This window comes from Rhinatrema bivittatum, chromosome 2 (assembly GCF_901001135.1).
Source record: "Rhinatrema bivittatum chromosome 2, aRhiBiv1.1, whole genome shotgun sequence".
Classification (NCBI taxonomy): domain Eukaryota; kingdom Metazoa; phylum Chordata; class Amphibia; order Gymnophiona; family Rhinatrematidae; genus Rhinatrema; species Rhinatrema bivittatum.
Genome location: NC_042616.1, coordinates 345,252,206 through 345,272,001, shown reverse-complemented (window position 1 = coordinate 345,272,001; position 19,796 = coordinate 345,252,206). Strand labels below are relative to the sequence as shown.

The following is a 19,796-nucleotide window of genomic DNA, read 5'->3' as shown; positions in this document are numbered from 1 at the left end:
TTCTTAGCTTGTTTTTTCTAAGTTTACTTTTAGCATTGTAAAATAGTCCTTTCAACAGATGGCACCTTAGACCCTCCCCTTTTAACCACATCCCCATGTACTGTAACTATTTTTCACTGTAATTCTACAGCCTGTCTTAGGCAGAAAGGTCTCTTGCACCCGTGAGTTTTCCTCCCATTTCTGTGCCTTCACTTGACAGACACTTTGGTACATACGTTTCCCAGTTTCAGAGGGGCAGGACACGCTAAATCCATTAGTGCTGCTCTGGAATTATTTGGGAGTCCGTCAGTCACCAGCTGCTTTCCAAGTCTCAAACACGTCACTGTTGTAGTACTTTGCAATCTGCTGGCTGTACCGTGCCAAAGACCTAAATGCTAAACTGCTGCCATTGCTTTTCTTTTTTTTCTTAAACAATTAAACCAAGAACAAAACACTAAATGGGCCAGCAGGATGGCCCCATAGCAATGCTGTGTGTTGTCATATGAGAGAACAGTTTGATTCTGGAATCTGGCTTCTGTACCTCAAACTGACTTACAGATCGATACTCTAAGGCCGCGGTAGAAACAGTGCGGCAGTGTCAGGCGCACCCTCGTTCCCCGCACGCACAGTTCTCTTCACCTACCGCTCGATACTCTCTTCAAATTGCATGCAAATGCATGCCGCGGCTGTGAAGCCTTAGGCAAGCGTTAGGCCCGCGCAACCCATTTTACTGTATAGAGCGCCTATACAGTATCCTGGGTTTGCGGGCCTAACGGTTCACGGCCGCGCTGGTATCTGTTATTTCAAATGTCATTTCAAATTACATTTGAAATGACAGGTACCAGATGTTCCCCGATGCTCAGCAAACTTTCCCCCAGCCCCCGCTTACCTGCCCTGGCCCCGTCCGGTCTCCGGTGCAGCCCCAGTCCTGTCTCCTCCTCCCGAAGCAAAAAAAAAACAAACCGAAAAAGTAGCAAGGCTCGGGCCTGCTACGGTAGTCCCTTCTCCCTTCTCCTCTCCTCCCGATTTCGGCGCTCAAGGCGGCCGGGTGGGCGTGCATTCATCCAGGCAGAGGGAGCCAGCGGCGAAAGCGGCCTCCGGCTCCCTCTGCCTGGATGAATGCACGGCCCCCGCCGGCAGTGAATGAATGCCCGTGACGTCGCGACGTCACGGCATGTGACTGCCTTGAGCGCCGAAATCGCACGGGCATTCATTCACTGCAGGCGGGGGCCGTGCATTAATCCAGGCAGAGGGAGCCGGAGGCCGTTTTCGCCTCCGGCTCCCTCTGCCTGGATGAATGCACGCCCACCCAGCCGCCTTGAGCGCCGAAATCGGGAGGAGAGGAGAAGGGAGAAGGGACTACCGTAGCAGGCCCGAGCCTTGCTACTTTTTCGGTTTGTTTTTTTTTTTGCTTCGGGAGGAGGGGACAGGACTGGGGCTGCACCGGAGACCGGACGGGGCCAGGGCAGGTAAACAATGTGTTTACACTTTTTTTACACCATTTTTTACACTTTATTCCCGTTTTAATTTTCGAACACCACACTAACACCAAGTAGAGGGTAGCGGTAAACTAACACGTTAAGGCTGCGGCAAAATAGCGGGTTACAAAGGAAATAATCTGAGCGCGCGTCACAGTATCGGAGGGGAATAGCTAATTCCTTCATTATACAGCTAATTCGTTCATTTACATATCATATACATGCTGCGTGCGGAAAGGGTTATGCGTCCGTTTTAAGAAGCGCTAAGGACGCGTGAAACTGGAGACTGTATGGCTGGATCGCCTTACGCGTCCGAATTGTGCGCTCCCAGCACGTTACAGACGGGAAATCTTCAACCGCACGTTACAATATCGACCTGTTACTGGGCTGCACTCATAACTCCTGGTAGGAAAGGAGGCTTACTCAACATACAACAGTGACCCCTAATGGTCAGACTTGGGGAGGGATGTGTGCTGGATTTCAGAGTAAGCTGTTGTCTGTGATCCCTGACCAAAGACTTCCACTTCAGTGGTGGTGGTAGATGGGAGATGGATGAGGGTTGAAAAATGAGGTTAAATCCCCAGGTAGTTGAAAATTAAGGCTGATGGCACCATAGCCGTAAAAAAAACCAGTTCTAATAGAGCAGGAAGCCCAAAAGGAGCAGGAGAAAAATGGTTGGGCCCTTCACTACCAAAAAAAAAATAAAACACTTAAGCAATTGTGATGTTTTGAATTTTTATATATGTTCAGTGCTTTATTTTTCTTTTTCTTTTTTTCAGTGGTCTCAGACAGAGTGAAGCAGAATCATGCTACATAAATATAGCCCGGACACTGGAATTCTATGGAATAGAAATGCACAGTGGTAGAGTATGTTTGACACACGTATTTCTTTTTTATTTTGTGCTTTAGAATACTTAGAGGAAGCAGAGCAGTGTGTTTGAAGATTATCATGCAAATTTATTCAAATGTCACATTGCTAACCCCCCCCCCCCATTATAACCACAAATGGAAGATCTGTATTTTAATTTTTCTATTTGCAATATCTGCATAGCTTCTAATTTTACATTCTAACAGACGGGCCGATACAGTAAATGTCGCAGGAGAGCGGGCGAGCGCACAGGCCACTCTCCTGTGCACGCGATGTACTATTCAAATGAGGGCCCACGGTGAAAAGAGGTGCTAGGGACACTAGCGCGTCCCTAGCACCTCCTTTTTGACAGGAGTGGTGGCTATCAGTGAGTTTGACAGCCGATGCTCAATTTTGCTGGTGTCGGTTCTCAAACCCGCTGACAGCCACAGGTTCGGAAACCGGACGCCGGCAAAATTGAGCGCCCGGTTTTCAAGCTGCGGGCCGATTTAAAATTTTTTTATTTTTTTATTTTTAATTATTTTTTACTTTTGGGACCTCTGACTTAATATTGCTATGATATTAAGTCAGAGGGTGTACAGAAAAGCAGTTTTTTCATGTAAAATCTATTATAAATGCATAAATTTTAATTGTGTGTGAGGGGGTGGGGGGCACCTAATACCATTGCACTGTCCATGGGCATTGCTGTACAAACATTGAACAGAGTCTCCCAACTCGTAGTGTCATGTGTTGTGTAATGGGTGAGGGCGCAGTTTTTCACTTGGCCATAGGCACCAGATTGCATAGGAGGCATTGCTTGGTCTTTCAGCTAATCCATGTATGTGCTGTCTATACCTGCATGATGAAGCTGGCTGCTCAGCCACTCACAGATCCACACAATTATGGCAATAAAGAGTTCCTGCAACATCCACCAGATATGAGTGACTCAAACTGCTCATTCGATCTCCTGATAATGGTTTCATGCAGATTGACTCACCGGTATTCCATTTGGGCAAATCCCTAGCAGATACATCTTAGCTTGACTTATAGGCTTGCCTCTTTTGTTGCAGCCTTTCCGATATAATTTTTGTATCGCATGTGGTTTGTGTGAGTAACCCCCTGTATGCCAGAGGTCACCTTCCCAGCCTCAGGGAGCATTGTAGTTACTATCCCGAGGTGGGGGAATAACTCTCTGGGGCCGTGAGCTGGGGACAGGATAAACTGCAAGGCCTGTACCAGGCTGAGAACACTCACATAAATAAACCACTTTCCAGACTCAAATTTGTACTCCAAATAATATAGTTTTCTGCAGAATCTTCAGGATCAAACATAATGACAGTGACAGTTCTAGATGCAGAAGACAAACAGAATCACAGTTCCAGAAATCTTAATTCCTCTCATTAAGTAACAGTTTCTTCTTACAGCAACACACTAGTTCTGGTTACTTTGTTTCTCTTCTTTCCTCTGCTTTGGGACCTCCTAGCCTGGTTCTTTCATTAATTTCCTTGGATAGCAAAATACTCATTCACAAGAATGTCCTGCTGAGGTCAAGGAAAAATCATTCTGGTGCAGCCTCGGGATCCTCCGAGGCCCAAAACAAGTCCCCTTTGCACAGTTGTGCTTCCTAGCACAGATAAGTTCCTGCTTTAGTTAAGGGCAGCTTTCTCCTTTTAATCTTTTAACTTCCAGGCTGTATTGTGCTCTTTACTTCTCCTCTGCTTTCAAGTCTCTGGGGATTTTTAGGGGGAAATCCGTGCACTCTTGCTGCTCCCTTCTGAGATCCTGGGTGTGGATCACAGCTCCATCCAACTCTTTCCTTGCAATCTGGAACAGCCCCTAACTCAGCAGAGTCAGGGTTTTTTTTTATCACTTCTGTCTTAATGACCCAGTCCCTAAGAGATGTACCTCCTTGTCTGTCAAGAAGGCAGGTTACACCTCCTGACACACAGCTGACCTAGGACTCTGGAATATTCCTGTGCTGGTTCCAGCTTAACCTTTTGCACCATGCACATCCTGTGCCCTTCCTGCAAATGTTGACACACAGTTTACAACCATTCAAGGCTCTCATAAAGAGGAAACCTGCATTTTTACCATTAAACATTTCAGCACATTTTAAACTCTAATCACATTCTGTGGCATAGGAATGACATCTGGTTTATTGGCTACTGGTAATGATGTCTTCAGTCTTCTTGACTTCAGGCACTGTGCTGAACTCATATTCAAGCCTTTCATAGGTGTGTTTTTCCAATGGCATATAGTTTTCGTGGGTCTTTGCCATCTTTTTGCCTTCCTGTACAGGTTTTTCACTGTTTTCACAGCTGATTCAGCTTTACTTTTTGGGTGGCATGGGGATACAGTGACATGTTCAAATTCCCAATCAATAGCAAACAGTTTAAAATTGTATGCATAAAAATTGAAGCCCATGATCAGAATTCACTTGATCTGGTTGAAAATAACATGCAAACTGTATCTTAACAGTTGGCTGTGGCTTCACAGACATGTGTGAGAGCAATTCAGTTTCTGAGAAGTATGAATAGAGATTAGCTATCAACAGAGATTCTTTCTCAGCATAGTTCATTACAGTTTTATATCCCGTAAATATTCTAAATTCATGGCAGTTCACAACAGTACAATTGAAACCATATGCATAATTAAAACCAAAAAGTCAACAGACAACATAAAGCAGCTAGGGGACAGCCTGACAAATCCATGCTGACAATCACAAGAGGTAGGACTCAGGGCTGCAAGCGGGGCAAGGCAGAGAAGGTGCCTAGCATGCCTAATCTCCTTGCACCGGCCCTGCTCCTCTGGCCAAACCATTCAGGACCACAGACTTCAGTGCCTGCAAGGTCTCAACCATTTCCGTGTCCTGTATGGCCTGATGCAGTTTGTTTCGTGACATTCAGATAACCTGCTTGATTTGATTTCTGCAACGTCAGTTTGTTCCTGTTGCACTCAGCAAACTCAGAGATGTTCAAGCCTTGCACTGACCGGCTGATCCTGTTCTGGTGTAGCTTTACTAAAGTTTTACTGAAATACATCCGAGAGCCTGGATTATAAACAACATCAACACTGTTAATGCTCATGAGCAGCATGCCATGAAGACACTTGGGAGCACACAATAGTGGCTTCTTGAAGATTGTTCTCAGCAGCTTAATTTTGCAGTAATTTTATCACATCTATAGAATTAATTATGAAAACATTCCTCAAGTATTCCTTTTTGATTTGCGCATAATTCTGCTCAGGTGGTGTAAGTGCCCTAGGAGCAAAAACCACCAGATAATCTGCTTGCTTCAAAAACTTCCTAGCCCATTTTTATTACTATCATTCTGTATCACAGCAGGCTTAGTGACATCGTAGTACTTCAACAAAGGTGCTGTGACAAAGCATTCCATTTCCTGCACTGCCTAGTGCCTAGTCATGCTTTGGAAGCCAATGCTAAACGTCATTCTTATCCAGAAGCAGTCTTAAAAGCTCACATACTTCTGATGGGCATGGCATCAATTTTGCTAGGTAGATCACAAACCCAATGAAACGTTGCACAGATTTTACTTTTCCGAGGACAAGCAGGATGACAGTTCTCACACATGGGTGACATCATCTGTGGGAGCCTGACAACAGAAAAACTATGTCAAAGTTACTAGAACTTTGACTGAGCCTCACTGAGCATGCCCATGGCATGCTATTATGCCATGACTCCATGTGTGTGTGTGGGGGGTCTCTTCAGTTTTGTTTTTTTTTTTATCTCAGAACCGGTAGATCATGGTTCAAGCCTCTTCTCTCTCTTCTGAAGCTTTTGTATAATTTTCTTGTGCTTTTCCTTCAACTTTGGAGGTCCATCATGGGGGTTCCACAATCTCTTCAACTGTAGTTCCCTATGTAAGGGTTTTTGGTGTTTTTCTAAGTTTCCATTTGCTGCCAGTCCTCAGTGGTAGGGCCATTAGTGCCCACAGCCATCGACCTTCCACCACTATTGAGCTGAATTTTGTGTCCCTTTTGTTTTGTTCTGACATTTCTAGTGAGTTCAGGTAGTGCCCTTGATGTGACAGGGACATGTTTATCATGGACCCCAGTGATAAATACATCCTATGCTTGGGGGCATCTCATGATGTCAGGGGGTGCAGCAAGTGTGGTGAAATGACTCCAAAAGAATGACTGCCCCCATTGGATCTCATGGAACATCTGTTCGGGTATTAAAAGACCAATCCATTGGTAGCTACATCGGAGGTATCAATATTAAAGAACCCTAGAACTGCACCTATGATAGGAGGGCCATTGACAATGGGGGAGCCATTGGTTCCATTGACACTGGTGATCAGCAGGTGTAGGGATTGACCAAGCAGCTTCCTCAAAAGCAGCAAAATGCCCTCCGGTCTCAGGTGGACAGAGGGCTGGAGTGTAGAAAGCACAGGGTCCATTTGACCTAAGATGTTTATGAAACAACATTGAAAGAGTCTCTGCAGTGGGAATAGGATAGAAGTGCACAGATTTGCCTGGTTCCGGGCTTTGGATCTCTGCCTGGAAATGCAAGAAAGATTTGCTGACGTGCTGTGCACTGGAGAGAATCTCTTCAGAGATACGGTCAGGGATGCGGTGGCACAGATCCAAGATCATTGTACAGTGCTTCAATAGCTCTCCACAGCTATTCCAGACCTGGCCTCCTCTTCCAGAAAGTACACAAAGTTAGGGCAGAGGGGACTATACCGCCGGAGGAGACATTTCCGTTCATCCCTTCAATCCCAATCATAACAGGCCCCCTCATGCAGAGGGCACCTAAGTCCCAGGCAGCATCCAAGTCAGCAACCATGCTAGAGGGTATTCCATTTGGGGGCAGGCTGTGGTTTTGCATAAGCTGGTGGTCCAGTATTACCTTGGGCATGAAGGTACAAACAGATTGTAAACCCTGTGGGAAAAGGGAAATACCTACAGTACTGGAATGTAATGTGCTCTGAAGTGTTGGAAAGTGGAATATAAAATAAATAAATAGGTCCACGGCTCCCACACCCAGCTTAAGGTCAGTCGCTGTATCAGGAAGTGCTTCAAATGGAGCTCTCCCTTGATCTCCAAAGTGGTCAAGCTTGTCCCACCAGGGCAAAGAGGGTGGGGATTTTACTCCAAGCACTTCCTGATTTTAAAGAAAATAGAGCTTCAGCCCATCTAGACCCAAGTACCTTGGACAAATTCATAAAAAGAGAAAATTTCAAGATAGTTTCTCAGGGCACCTTAATCCCCTTCCTTCAAAAAGGGGACTAGCTCTGTTCTCTCAATGTAAAGGATACTTATTATCTTATAGAAATCTTTACCAGTCATAGGAAATATCAGATTCACAGTGAGAAACTGCCACCTCCAGTATCTCTTTCTGCCATTTCGGCTAGCTTTTGCTCCATGTGTCTTTACAAAGATGTGGCGATGCACTCGCGTGAATTGGGGGTGTTTGTTTTTCCTTATCTGGACAATTGGCTGGACAAGAGAACATCTCAGGCAGGAGTGACGAACTGATGCATATGACCATTTGGATGTTGGAGTTACTAGAGTTTTTCATCAACTACCCCGTCTCACCTCAAGTGGAGTTTAATGGAGCTCTGCTAAACACGACTCGGCAAAAGCCTTTGTTCCACAACAAAGGGCCACCACTTTGGCCATAGTGGAAGAGATCCAGATGAATCAGTAGACATCATCCTGGCACATGTTGAAGCTATTGGGCCTCATGGCATCAGTGGTGAACGTAACTCCTATGGCAATTCTACACTTGAGAAGCACCCAATGAATATTGAGGTCTCAGTGGCTACAGGCCATGCAGGATCTCTGGAACAGCATCCGGATCACTCCCTGTCAAAGGATACACTTGACTGAGTTGGGGAACTCATGTAGATGGTCTCTGCACCCAAGGCTTTTAGTCTGCCTAGTAAAGGATGCATCAGATAAACTTTCTGGAACTATGGGAAATTTTGTATCTTTTCTGGGCTTTCAGAGATTAGCTGTCCAAATGTATTCTTGTCTAGGCAGTCAAGTGGTGATGTACTACATCAACAAGCAGGGATGCACTGGCTTGTACCTTCTCTGTCAGGAGGCCATCCAGCTATGGGGCTGGGCCATCTCTCAAGGGAAAGTTCTCAGAGACATTTACCTGGCCATAGTGGAGAACATGATGATAGAGAGTCTGAATTGGTCCTTATGAGCGGTCCCTGGACCAAGGGGTAGCAAACTGAATCTTCCTTTGCTGGGAAACTCCAGTGATGAGTCTGTTCACATCTCTTGAGAACAGGAAGGTGCCAATTTTCTGTCCCAGGCAAGCGCGTGTGACAAACTTTTCTCACATGCTTTCATCCTGCACTGCGGCAGAGTGCTTCTGTACATATATCCTCAGGTTTTGTTGAAGCTTAAAGAAGACCAGGGCACTATGATTCTCGTAGTCCCGTTTTGGTCGAGAGAGATCTGGTTCCTGATTTTATGGGAGATTTCTATCCGAATGAGGTTGGATATTTTGATTGTAACTGTATGTATTTATATTTTACATTTTTTGTATTTGTATTATTTGTTGCCATTATTAATGTATTTGTGTATGGTTTTATGTAATCCACACTGAATTTTGTAGGGCTGTAGCAGACTATAAGAAATGCCAAATAAATAAATCCCAACCTCAAGACTCTATTGCTCACCAATTGGATGTTGGGAGATTGATTCTCAAACCCCCTTGACCCCCTCTGGAGGATGTGTCTCAAGTGCTTTTGGCTTCAAAAAGCTTGCCCTATGAAGCCCTATGGACTTTTGGTGGAGGAGGTTTGCCGTGTGGTGTGAGCAACATGCCTTAGATCCTTTCTTCTGCTCCACACAAAAACTGCTTGATTACCTTCCACATTTATCTGATGCTGGAAAGTTGATCTTGAGACTTTAGTGGATTGATGCATATTATCAAAATATAGAAGGTAAGTGCATCTCTGTACAGCTTTGTATTTCATTCAGGGTTTGCTTCATTTGAAGCCTCCCATCACATCTCGTGTTGTTTTGTGGGACCTCAACTTGGATTTGTTCCAGCTGATGAAAACTTCTTTTGAGCCAAGGCACTCATGTGGCCTGAAGTAGCTGACCTAGAAGGTCGTTTTTGGTGGTGGTCACTTTGGTGCTCTGGGTCAGTGAGCTTTCAGGGTCTAGTAACTTATCCTCCTTATACCAAATTTTTCCATGATAGGGTGGTCTTGCTTAGAATTCCATCTTAACTAGTCAATTATTCTTCCATGTCCATCAAAGTGAACAAAGCACTACATGATTTGGACTGCGAGAGCCTTGCCCTTCCACCTAGAGCGGACTGAAGCCCATAGGGAAGTCCACCCAACTTTTTGTTACCGTTTACTCAAACAAGCTGAGGATTGCTATTGCCAGACTCTCATTGGCTAGCAGATTGCATTTCCTTTTTGTTATGCTCACGTGGGATTGAATCTGATGGGCCTTGTCAATGCTCATTCTGTCCAAGCCATGGCAGTGTCTGTGGTTCACTGTGATCAGTCTCCATGGAGAAGATCTGCAAAACTGTGACATGGAGAGTTCTTCACTCATTCACATCTCATTATAGTTTGGATAGGGATGACTGATCCAACAGCAGGTTTGACCAGTCTGTCCTTCAGAAGAACTTGTTTGAGGTGTAGAGCCCACCTCTTTCTCTCTTGTTTTTGTTCCAGGCTGCCCCTGCATATTTTAAGAATAAATTACAAAAGCTTACCACCAAGAAAATATTATTGTACCCGTTGGGACTGGTTTTATTGTTGCCTCTGTTTTCACTGGGGGCAGCCTATAACTAGGGATTCCCCTGTCTGAGAGCTGCTTACTTGTAACAGGTGTTTTCTGAGGACAGCAGGATGTTAGACCTCATGAAACCTGCCCACCTCCCTGTGGAGTTGGTTTCTCTATTTTTATTTCTTTTTTGCTAAATATAAGACTAAAGGGACTCTGTGTGGATGCATGGCATAACAGCATGCCCAATGAGGCTTAGTCAAAGTTCTAGAAACTTTGAAATTAGTTTTTCCATGCTAGGTTCCAGTGGATGATGTCACCCATCATCCTGCTGCCATTGGATGGAGAACACCTGTTCTCCATAGGTTGTGGCATATCCTATATGGCTCTAATCTTTATTTGGGTTCATTTTCAGTCCCTGTGAGGAAAATATGTGCCCATTGAAATGGACTTCCTTCATCTTGAATTGTAATGCCTCTGTATAAATGTCAAAATGCCTTTGTATCGCTCCATGGTGAGACCACACCTTGAATACTGTGTACAATTCTGGTTGCAATTATATCTCAAAAAAGATATAATTGCGATGGAGAAGGTACAGAGAAGGGCTACCAAAATGATAAGTGGAATGGAACAACTCCCCTATGAGGAAAGACTAAAGAGGTTAGGACTTTTCAGCTTGGAGAAGAGACGGCTGAGGGGAGATATGATAGAGGTGTTTAAAATCATGAGAGGTCTAGAACGGGTTATTTACTCTTTTGGATAATAGAAAGACTAGGGGGCACTCCATGAAGTTAGCATGTGGCACATTTAAAACTAATCGGAAAAAGTTCTTTTTTACTCAATGCACAATTAAACTCTGGAATTTGTTGCCAGAGGATGTGGTTAGTGCAGTTAGTATAGCTGTGTTTAAAAAAGGATTGGATAAGTTCTTGGAGGAGAAGTCCATTACCTGCTATTAATTAAGTTGACTTAGATAATAACCACCACTATTACTAGCAATGGTAACATGGAATAGACTTAGGTTTTGGGTACTTGCCAGGTTCTTATGGCCTGGATTGGCCACTGTTGGAAACAGGATGCTGGGCTTGATGGACCCTTTGTCTGACCCAGTATGGCATGTTATTTTCTTAACTTTACCTGCCTCATTAATCCATTAGGGCCAAGCACTTGTCATAGTCGTGCACTGCTTCCTCCTCAGAGCCACTGCAGCGTATGATGAGAGTTTCAATTCAAGCTGCTTCTGCTGATAAACCTATGGTGCACTGAGACTTCAAATGATAGTTTGGCTCATCTTTTTCTGCCCCGGAATGTGGTCATAAGACTGCTTTTCTCATCTAACTTGCATGGCAGGAATTTATCCTGTGCATTGAGCATAAACACTGGAGTCTTGTGCAGCTTGTATAAGACATCTTCAAGCATTGGCGTTATATACTGAGATCTCAAGTCTGTTGATTTGGTTACTGGTGTGAGATTATCATCAGCTTTATGCTTGTCCAGATATGCTTTCACTTCTGGTTTTTATAGATACATTGCAGGGAACATATTAGATTGGTGAAATATAGGGATCGAGCTCAAAATACAATTCTCATGGAGCAGATTCCCCTGGTCCATGAAACACATTGATATGCATTAATCAGCTGTTGTGTCAGCAATGGTCTTGTGCACTGATGTTTACTCCTGGGGGAATTCTGCGCAAAAAATTAAAAAAATTTTGCGCACAAAAACTTAAAAATTCTGCAAACTTTTGGTCAAAATAACACAATTTACATGAGTCTTTAAGTAATTACATTTTAAATTAATACAGAAAAAAAGTTATTACTTAGATGCAGAATTTTAAATATTTTGAGCAGAATTTCCCTAGAAATTCAATGTAAGAGTGTCCCTTCCACTCGCTCTCCCTACTCTCCTGGCCACTTTGCCTTCTTAGGCCCCAACTCTTCCACCTGCCAGTATCTCTCCCCTTCCACTCTATTGCCTTTCCCAGTTTGACCCCATTCTCAGTACTGCCCCTCACACAGGCTCCCTCTGTCCCTCCCTCTCTCACACACATGCTTCCTCTCTCTTGTGCACATACACACACCCTCATACAGGCTCCCTCACTCTAGCACACACACACACCCTCATACAATGTCTCTCTCTCTTGCATACACACACAAGCTCCTTTTCTCTCTCACACATATATCCTCACACAGGCTACCTATGTCTCTTCTCACGCAGCCCTTTATACAGGCTCTCTCTCATGCATATACAGGCTAGTACCTTCACATACACACAACCCCTTTTTCATACACACCAGCTCCCAATCTCTCTCACATACACACTCCTTCACAATCTCCTCATATAGGCTCCCTCTCTCTGGCACCCACACTCAAGAATCCCTTCCCTTTCCCACACCCCCTCCCCTTTCTCACACCCCCTCCCCTTTCTCACACACACACACACACACACACATTCACTCTCACCGGGACCTTCATCTTTGCCGTGAGCGGGTCACACTCAGTTCACGGCACACGGGCGCCTTCATTTTCGCGGCAAATGCGCACGTCCCATGACACCAGGGGCCTTCATGTTCGACAAGAGTGGCGCGCATCCCGTGGGGGGGCCTTTATTTTCGCTGCAAACGGCACACCGGGGTCTTCATCTTCACGTGCTCGATTCGTGGCATGCTAGGGTCTCCTCTGCCATTTTCTGCACAGAATTGCAAAGTTCTGTGAAAAAAATGGCAATCCTGGCAGGGGGGGAATTCTGCGCAAATTCCACGCTCCGCAGTATTGCAGAATTTCCCAAGGACTAGATGTTCTATGCAGTGCCAGGAATGGTGAACTGGTTCAGTCCAGGCTCTCGCATGTCAAGCAATGGTTTCTGAATGACTTTCATTGATTTATTCATGTTCATGATTATGTCCATGTATGCTGCCCTGCATTTGAAAAAGTGCCAAGGACATTATGAGTTCTCCAGAATATAGCTGAAGTTTGGTACTGCTTGGTTGTAGTGTGCCCTCACTGTCACCCTTGTCTTATCTTTCAGACACATGATGTTGCATGTCAACCCAGAGTCCAACTAACAGGATTGTAGTATATTATTTAATCTGTTTGCATAGTATTTGAGCATTCCTCTGAGAAGATCCCATCAGTACTGAGCAAATGTGCATCATCTGACTCTTTTTCTTGCAACTTGATTGCTGTGTTTTGTCTTGATGGACACACTATCACAACATAATTGTGGGTATCACGTGATCTACATGTTTTTCCGTATGATGGATATTGTTCTTTCTCACTTATGTACATTGCCACAATATCTACATGCTGCAGATTTGGTTGTAGGTGGATTATTGTGGTTTTGCTTACTGTAGTAACCATTTATGCTTCACTGATACTTATCTGCTACATTAACAGTGCCAGCCTGCAGATTCAGTAAATCTCATTTGCAAGTCAGTAAGCTCTGCATTGCAGCATATTTCAGTAGCTGTATTCAAATTTGTCTCGTTCTATCATGGTAACAAATAGTGGCAGATAAAGACCAAAATGGTCCATCCAGTCTGTTCAGTAAGTTGCTTTGGGTAGTAACTGCCCTGCTCCATTCAGGTTATTCCCATGCCTTCTGTTCAGGGTGGTTACTGCCTTTCTGTGCAAACTTGTTACACTTAGTGTTAACATAACTTACCCATTTCTTCATTTCCATCCGCTAGTCTCTAGGAATTTGCAGTGTGAATCCCCTACTCTTTTGAGTTCCATTACAGTTCTCATCTTCACCACTTCTTCCGGGAGGGCATTCCATGCATCCACCAGCCTTTCTATGAAGAAATATTTCCTGAGGTTGGTCCTTAGCCTTCCCCCTTCGGAGTTTCATCAAATGACCCCTAGTTCTACAGCTTCCTTTCTATCGGAACAGGTTTGATTTTGTGTATCCTTAATGCTTTTCAGGTATTTTAAAGTCGGTAACATACCTTCCTTTTCCCTTCTTTTCTCTATGATATACATGTTTCGATACTCTAGACACTTTTCTCATAGGGCTTCCGTGCAAACCCCCATACCATTATGGTTGCCTTTCTCTGGATTGCTTCAATCCTGTTTCTTTTTTTTTTTTAGATATGGTCTCTAGAACTGAATACAGTACTCCAGGTGACTGTACAAGGACCAAGGGCCTTATCACCTCCTTTTTACTGCTGGTTATGCTTCTCCCTATACAGCCCAGCATCCCTCTGGCCTTAGCTAATGCCTTGTCACGTTGCTTTACTACTTTCAGATAATTAGCTACTATCACCCCAAGGGGTCTCTCTCCTTACTCATCTCTCCCACCCCCCCCCCCACCCCCACCCCATCACATGCAGCTCCTTTCAATTACTGAAATTCAAATGTGTGATTCTGCACTTCTTGGCATCCCAGCTTCCAAACCTTTGAACACTCTTACAGCTTTTTTTAAATCACTTTTCATTCTCTCTACTCCTTCAACATGTCCACTTTATTGCAGATCTTGAACAGAACCGGACTCAAAAACGCCTCCTGAGGTACAACCAAATAGTAATCCATTCCATTAACTTTGTACCTACTCCAAGGTTCTCATTTTATTCATGTGCCTCCTATGCAGCACTGTATCAAAGCTTTGCTGAAATGCAAGTGAATAACATTGAGTGTGCTTCTTTGATTTAATTCTCTAGTCACCCAACCAAAAAAATCAGATTTATTTCACACAACCTTCCTCTGGTGAAACCATGTTGCCTCAGGTCCAGCAAACCACCAGATTGTTGATAGTTCTATATTCTTTCCTGCAGCAGAGTCTCCATTAATTTTCCCTCAACTGAGGTAAGGGTAACTGGTCTGTAGTTTCCAGCCTCCTCTCTCTACTAATTTTGTGAAGCGGGACCACAAATACTGTTCTCCAATCTTGTCACACCACTCCTATCTCCAGGGATCTATTGTTTATTTATTTGATTTATATTCCACCTTTCAGGCAAAGCGTGAACATGTCCTTCAGCAAGACCCATCAACACTTCTCAGAGTTCCCTTCGTACCCTGGGATGTATCTCATACGGCCTTGTCCACTTTGTTTTGCTAGTTCCCCCCAAACACTCTCTTCTGTAAATGGAGCTGTGTCTCTGTCATTCTCATCAATGCTTTTGCTAACCAGCAACATTCCTCATCCAGGGTCATCGTTAGTGAACACCAAACTAAAGTATGTAAATATTTCAGCTTTTTCTTTTTCTCCACACATTGCTTATTGTCTCTTTTCAGTTTTACAATACTACCTCTGGCCGCCTTCTTTTCTCAGATAATATCTGAAAAATATTTTTGCTCTTTGCTTTATCTTTTTAGGTGATCCTTTCTTCTACTTGATGTTTTGCTTTCCTGATTTCTTTCCTTAACTTATTCAGCTTCACCAGAAATTCTTCCCCATGTTCCTCTTTCTGAGAGCCTTTGTTTTAAATGTTGATATTTTTGCCTTTTATTTTTTCGGACACCACCTTGGAGAACCATATCTGTTTCCTATTCCTTTTACTTTTATTTACTTTTTTTTTACATATTCTTATGATACCATGTTTGATATGTAGAAATAAAGACAACTGAAAGCTGCTAGTGACTGGGTGCCAAGATGTATTACCCAGCAAAGAAAACATAAGGTTAAAGTAAAATTAGATAGGAGCTAGAAAACAGTGAGATATAACAATCAGCCACAAGGTGGCATCAATCTATGTTACTGTCTGTAACAGAGGTGCCCTATGTTTAATAAATGTTATATGCCCATATGAGTGCAGGGGAAGTCTAAAGTGCCTTTCCAGCAGGAAGGTGCTGCTGATGGTCAGTGCTTCTCCTATCCCGGGAGGTGCTAGTGAGGTATTTCCTTCCACAGGGAGAGGGCCTTGAGGAGTTGCCCTTCCTCAATCAGAGGAGTGTTGCAGAAGAAGAGTTCCTGTTTTAGGAAGGTGGCTGGGGACCAGGGTTGGGGGTTGCTCAGGTCTTTATGGAAGGAGGAAGTCTTGGGGTTGAAGAGAGTGAATCCCTGAGAGGTTGCAGAAGCTGAGAAAGGAGAGCACTGTCCTTGGTGTGAGTTCAGAGAGAATGCTGCCAAGCTGAAGATGATCTTGGAATGTTGCTGACTGACAAAAGAATTCAGCCAGAGTCTCAACGACGTGATATGAATTTGAAAGTCGGTATATAAATCTGACTAAATAAATAAAATAAATAAGTAAGAGGAGAGTGTTCTTTGTGGGAGTCGGAAGCAACGCTGCCTAATAGAGAAGGCCTACAGAATTGCTGACCGACAAAACGAATCAGCCACAGTTCATTAGAGTTTGAGAAGTGGGTGAAGTAACAGAAAAGGAAAGGAGGAGAGCTGCATCTCAGTACAGGTACTGGGGAAGAACCAGGAGAGAGGAGGGTTCCGTTCCATAGGTTTCTTTGGGCTTTGGACCATTTGTATTAACTGTTTGGTGCACTAGCCATGGTTTTATCACTCTGGACTTTGTTTTTTTTCTGCCATCGGTGCCAGGAAAAACTTTATTTTTGAATAGCTTTGAAATCAGTGTGGTGCTCTATTTTTCTGATTAACTGGACTGATGAGCAGAAGAGGCCCCTAAGAGTCTTGAAGAGGTAAACTTTCCCTCTGGTCGATGAGCATCTCTCATTGAGTCCCTGTGTCCAAGAGCTTATTGGGATGGGAGCTATGTAGATTACTAGATAACTGACTCTAGCACAAACTTGTCTTATGTCCCCCCCCAGCCCAACCTGATTATCCAGTAACATTCTGAATCTTATAACTATAATTCATTCTGGATTGATCCAAAGTCATCTGTTCAAAGTCCTGTTATTCAGTGGAGTTAGGAAGGATCAGGTTCTTTCTTTCTAACACTGCAGAAACTGTTGTGATTCCCAAGTGCATGGATGGGGACAAATCTGAGCCCCCTTCTTTCTCCTTCAAACAGTTTGCAGCGTATCTATCTGAAAATGATGAGAGAAGCCAGATAACTATTACAATTTTCCATTTTTCTTGTAAAGGAAAGGGGTATAAATTTTAGTATTTAAAGACCGGCCTATTTGTAACTGTAGTAGCCTCCATAGATTGATGTCATGAGACTGTAGAGTTTCCTTCAGTATTCCTAGGGAAGTTTGGCAAAAAAATTAAAAAAAATTCCAATGGTACTCAGTAGAAAGTCATAATCTATTGAGACTCTGCAGAATATGATTTAAATGTGTTTATTTATAGGGATTTTTTAAGAAGTTAAATATTAAATACAACAGAATTAACTAAGAATATTGTATTTGTTTCTAAACATATATACTAGCTAGCAGAATATTTTAATGTATTTGCAGTTTTTCTTGTTTTTGTTTCCAATTCAGATTAGCCTGAGCTAGTATTAATTCTTCAGTGATGACTTTAGAGTTAGGAAAATTCAGGACCGCCTCAGTACACTGCTATGAAGTAAGCCCAGATTTAAACCTAGGCAACATAGGGCCAGAGCTGCTGCTGCCATTATCATCCCGGTCTGCCACTACTGTTCTCTTCAGCCTACAGTAGCAGCAGCAACAATAATAAAACTAAAACTATAGGCCCTGTGGCTGTCTAGCCCCTGGCAGGGATTCCCTGCTAACCTGAGGGGAGAAGGTGGGAAGGCCGTGGCAGGGCTTGAGCACAGGTCCCCTGCTGATTTTCTTGGAATTGCTGTTGGCTGCTTCTGCCCTCTAGATCTTACTGCAGAGGGACTAACAGGGTAACTGTTGCAGTTAGACAAGGGACAGTCTATGATCATGCTCTCATTAGTTGTATCGTCTACCTTTGATTGCATCAGTCATTCATTGCTTAGGGTGTAAGGCTCTCTTGGAATGGGCACAGTATTTTAAAATGGTTTCAGTCTTATCTCTTTCACAGCTGTTTCAACTTAAAATTAGTCAAAAAAGATTGTCCTAGAAACCAATTTGTGGGAGTGCCACAAGGTTCTGCACTCTGTTAAATTTGCATTTTTGTACACTTCTGTCAACTTTTGACGTAGAGTACAAAATATATGCAGTTGACAACCAGTTGTGTTTTCCCGGTGACCTCAAGTTCATGCTTGCTTGATTATGGGATAGATTTTAAAAGGTGCGCGCGGGACTAGATATGTTCACGCAACCCGATGCGAACAAATCTACTCCCGATTTTAGCGCGCATGTTATAAAATACAGGGTCGGCGCGCGCAAAGCTGCACAAAATTGGCAGCCTGTGCACGCCGAGCCGCGCAGCCATCCTCCGTTCCCTCTGAGGCCGCTCCAAAATTGGAACAGCCTCAGAGGGAACTTTCCTTCCGGCCCCCCCCCCCACCTTCCCCTCCCTTCCCCTATCTAACCCACCCCCAGCCCTAACTAAATCCCCCCCACCTTTATTTTACAAGTTACACCTGCCCCGGCCAGCCGCCGGCGTGCCATGTTCCGGTCTAGGGGCTGGTCTGGAAGCCACGGCCACGCCCCCGGAATGCCCCCGATGACACGCCCCCCCCCCCCCAGGAAAGCCCCGGGACTTGCGCGCGTCCCGGGGCTTGTGTGTGCCGCCGAGCCTATGCAAGATAGCTCGGCGCACGCAGGGGATGGAAGGGGCAGCTTTTCGGGGGTTACACGCGTATCTTAAGCTCGTAACCCTTTGAAAATCTGCCCCTATATGAAACCAGTATCTGGCTGAGAGCTAATAATTTAATTTTAAACATAGATGAAACAGAGGCTTTCTGGATAAGTAAGTCCCTGCTTCCTTCTCAGCTACTTGAATTAACGGTAGAAGGGGTTCTGTTCATTGTTAGTGATTCAGTTTGTCTTGAATTTTATAATTGATTTGACACTTTCATTTAAACCACAGCTGGCGGCTGCTATTAAAGATGTTTTTCTTAGTGTCTAGTCAAATGATCCAGAACCAGTGGGTTATGCACGTCTGTCAGTAGTTGGAGATGGAGCAAAGCTGAACTCTAATGACAGCCTGCTGCCAGTATTCTCCGTTTCCAGCATATGGTGGACGTGCATCTCCCTACTGGAGATTGCTTCAAGTTTTAGAAGAAGAAATAAAAGGAAATTGAATTTGGCCCACTCTCCTGTGGTGATACCAAATGGTTCCTCCCCCAGTTGAGAATTCCTGAGATGATTTCTGTGGTCCCTCAGATTAGTGCCTTGGTCCAGTAGCTAGTTTTCTCAGCTGGCATGGACTTAGCTGCTAAAACAGCTGAAAGACAGTGGGTGCAGGAAGCCGAGCATAGTGGTGACAGTATATGACCTCTCCTCCTGTAGCTGGAGGTATGGCTTAAAAAAAAAAAAAAAAGAGTATAAGGGTTGTTCGTAAGGCTTCTCCCTTCTTCCGGTCTCTGTCTTGGTGCGCTATTCTGACTTCATTTCCTCCCTCGAGGGAGGTTAAGGGACTTGAGCAGCCTGGCGGGTTGAGCAGCCCATGTTGGCTAGGCCCCGCTATTAGGCTTTTCTCTGTGTACAGCCTGGTTGGCTGCGGCAGTGTTTTTGCACACCTTTTCCTGCGCATTAGGCTGCCATCTTCAGGACAGTCAGTGTGTGCAAGTGCATCTGGCTGTGCATCCAGGTTGTGTGCCCAGTTTTTGGACGTTTATTCAGACACCTGCTTGGGCATCCAGGGGACACCGGCTTCCGTGTTAGGTGTGCTTGCCCATGCACACAATGTAGGGTCATTGTTGTGCGCTTAAGTTGGTTCGCCTAGCTTTGCGATGCCTAAATTTTGGGTATATATATTTTACAGCGTGAATTCAGCTGGACGCACACCTTCAGTTGTCTGTTTAAACATACTGT

The 19,796-nt window shown here is 44.2% G+C and overlaps 1 protein-coding gene across 4 annotated transcripts in view; it reads left to right on the top strand.

Annotated features, from left to right (window-relative positions):
- PTPN3 (protein tyrosine phosphatase non-receptor type 3) overlaps positions 1-19,796 on the top strand; it is a 723,876-nt gene that overhangs the window by 294,134 nt on the left and 409,946 nt on the right. For all 4 annotated transcript variants that reach the window (XR_003854628.1, XM_029589859.1, XM_029589860.1 and 1 more), the window contains exon 9: positions 2,237-2,324. Coding sequence is in view for 3 of the 4 variants with exons in the window: in XM_029589859.1 (XP_029445719.1) it covers positions 2,237-2,324 (88 nt within the window). In the remaining variant the exon portion in view is untranslated. The remainder of the gene's footprint in view (positions 1-2,236; positions 2,325-19,796) is intronic.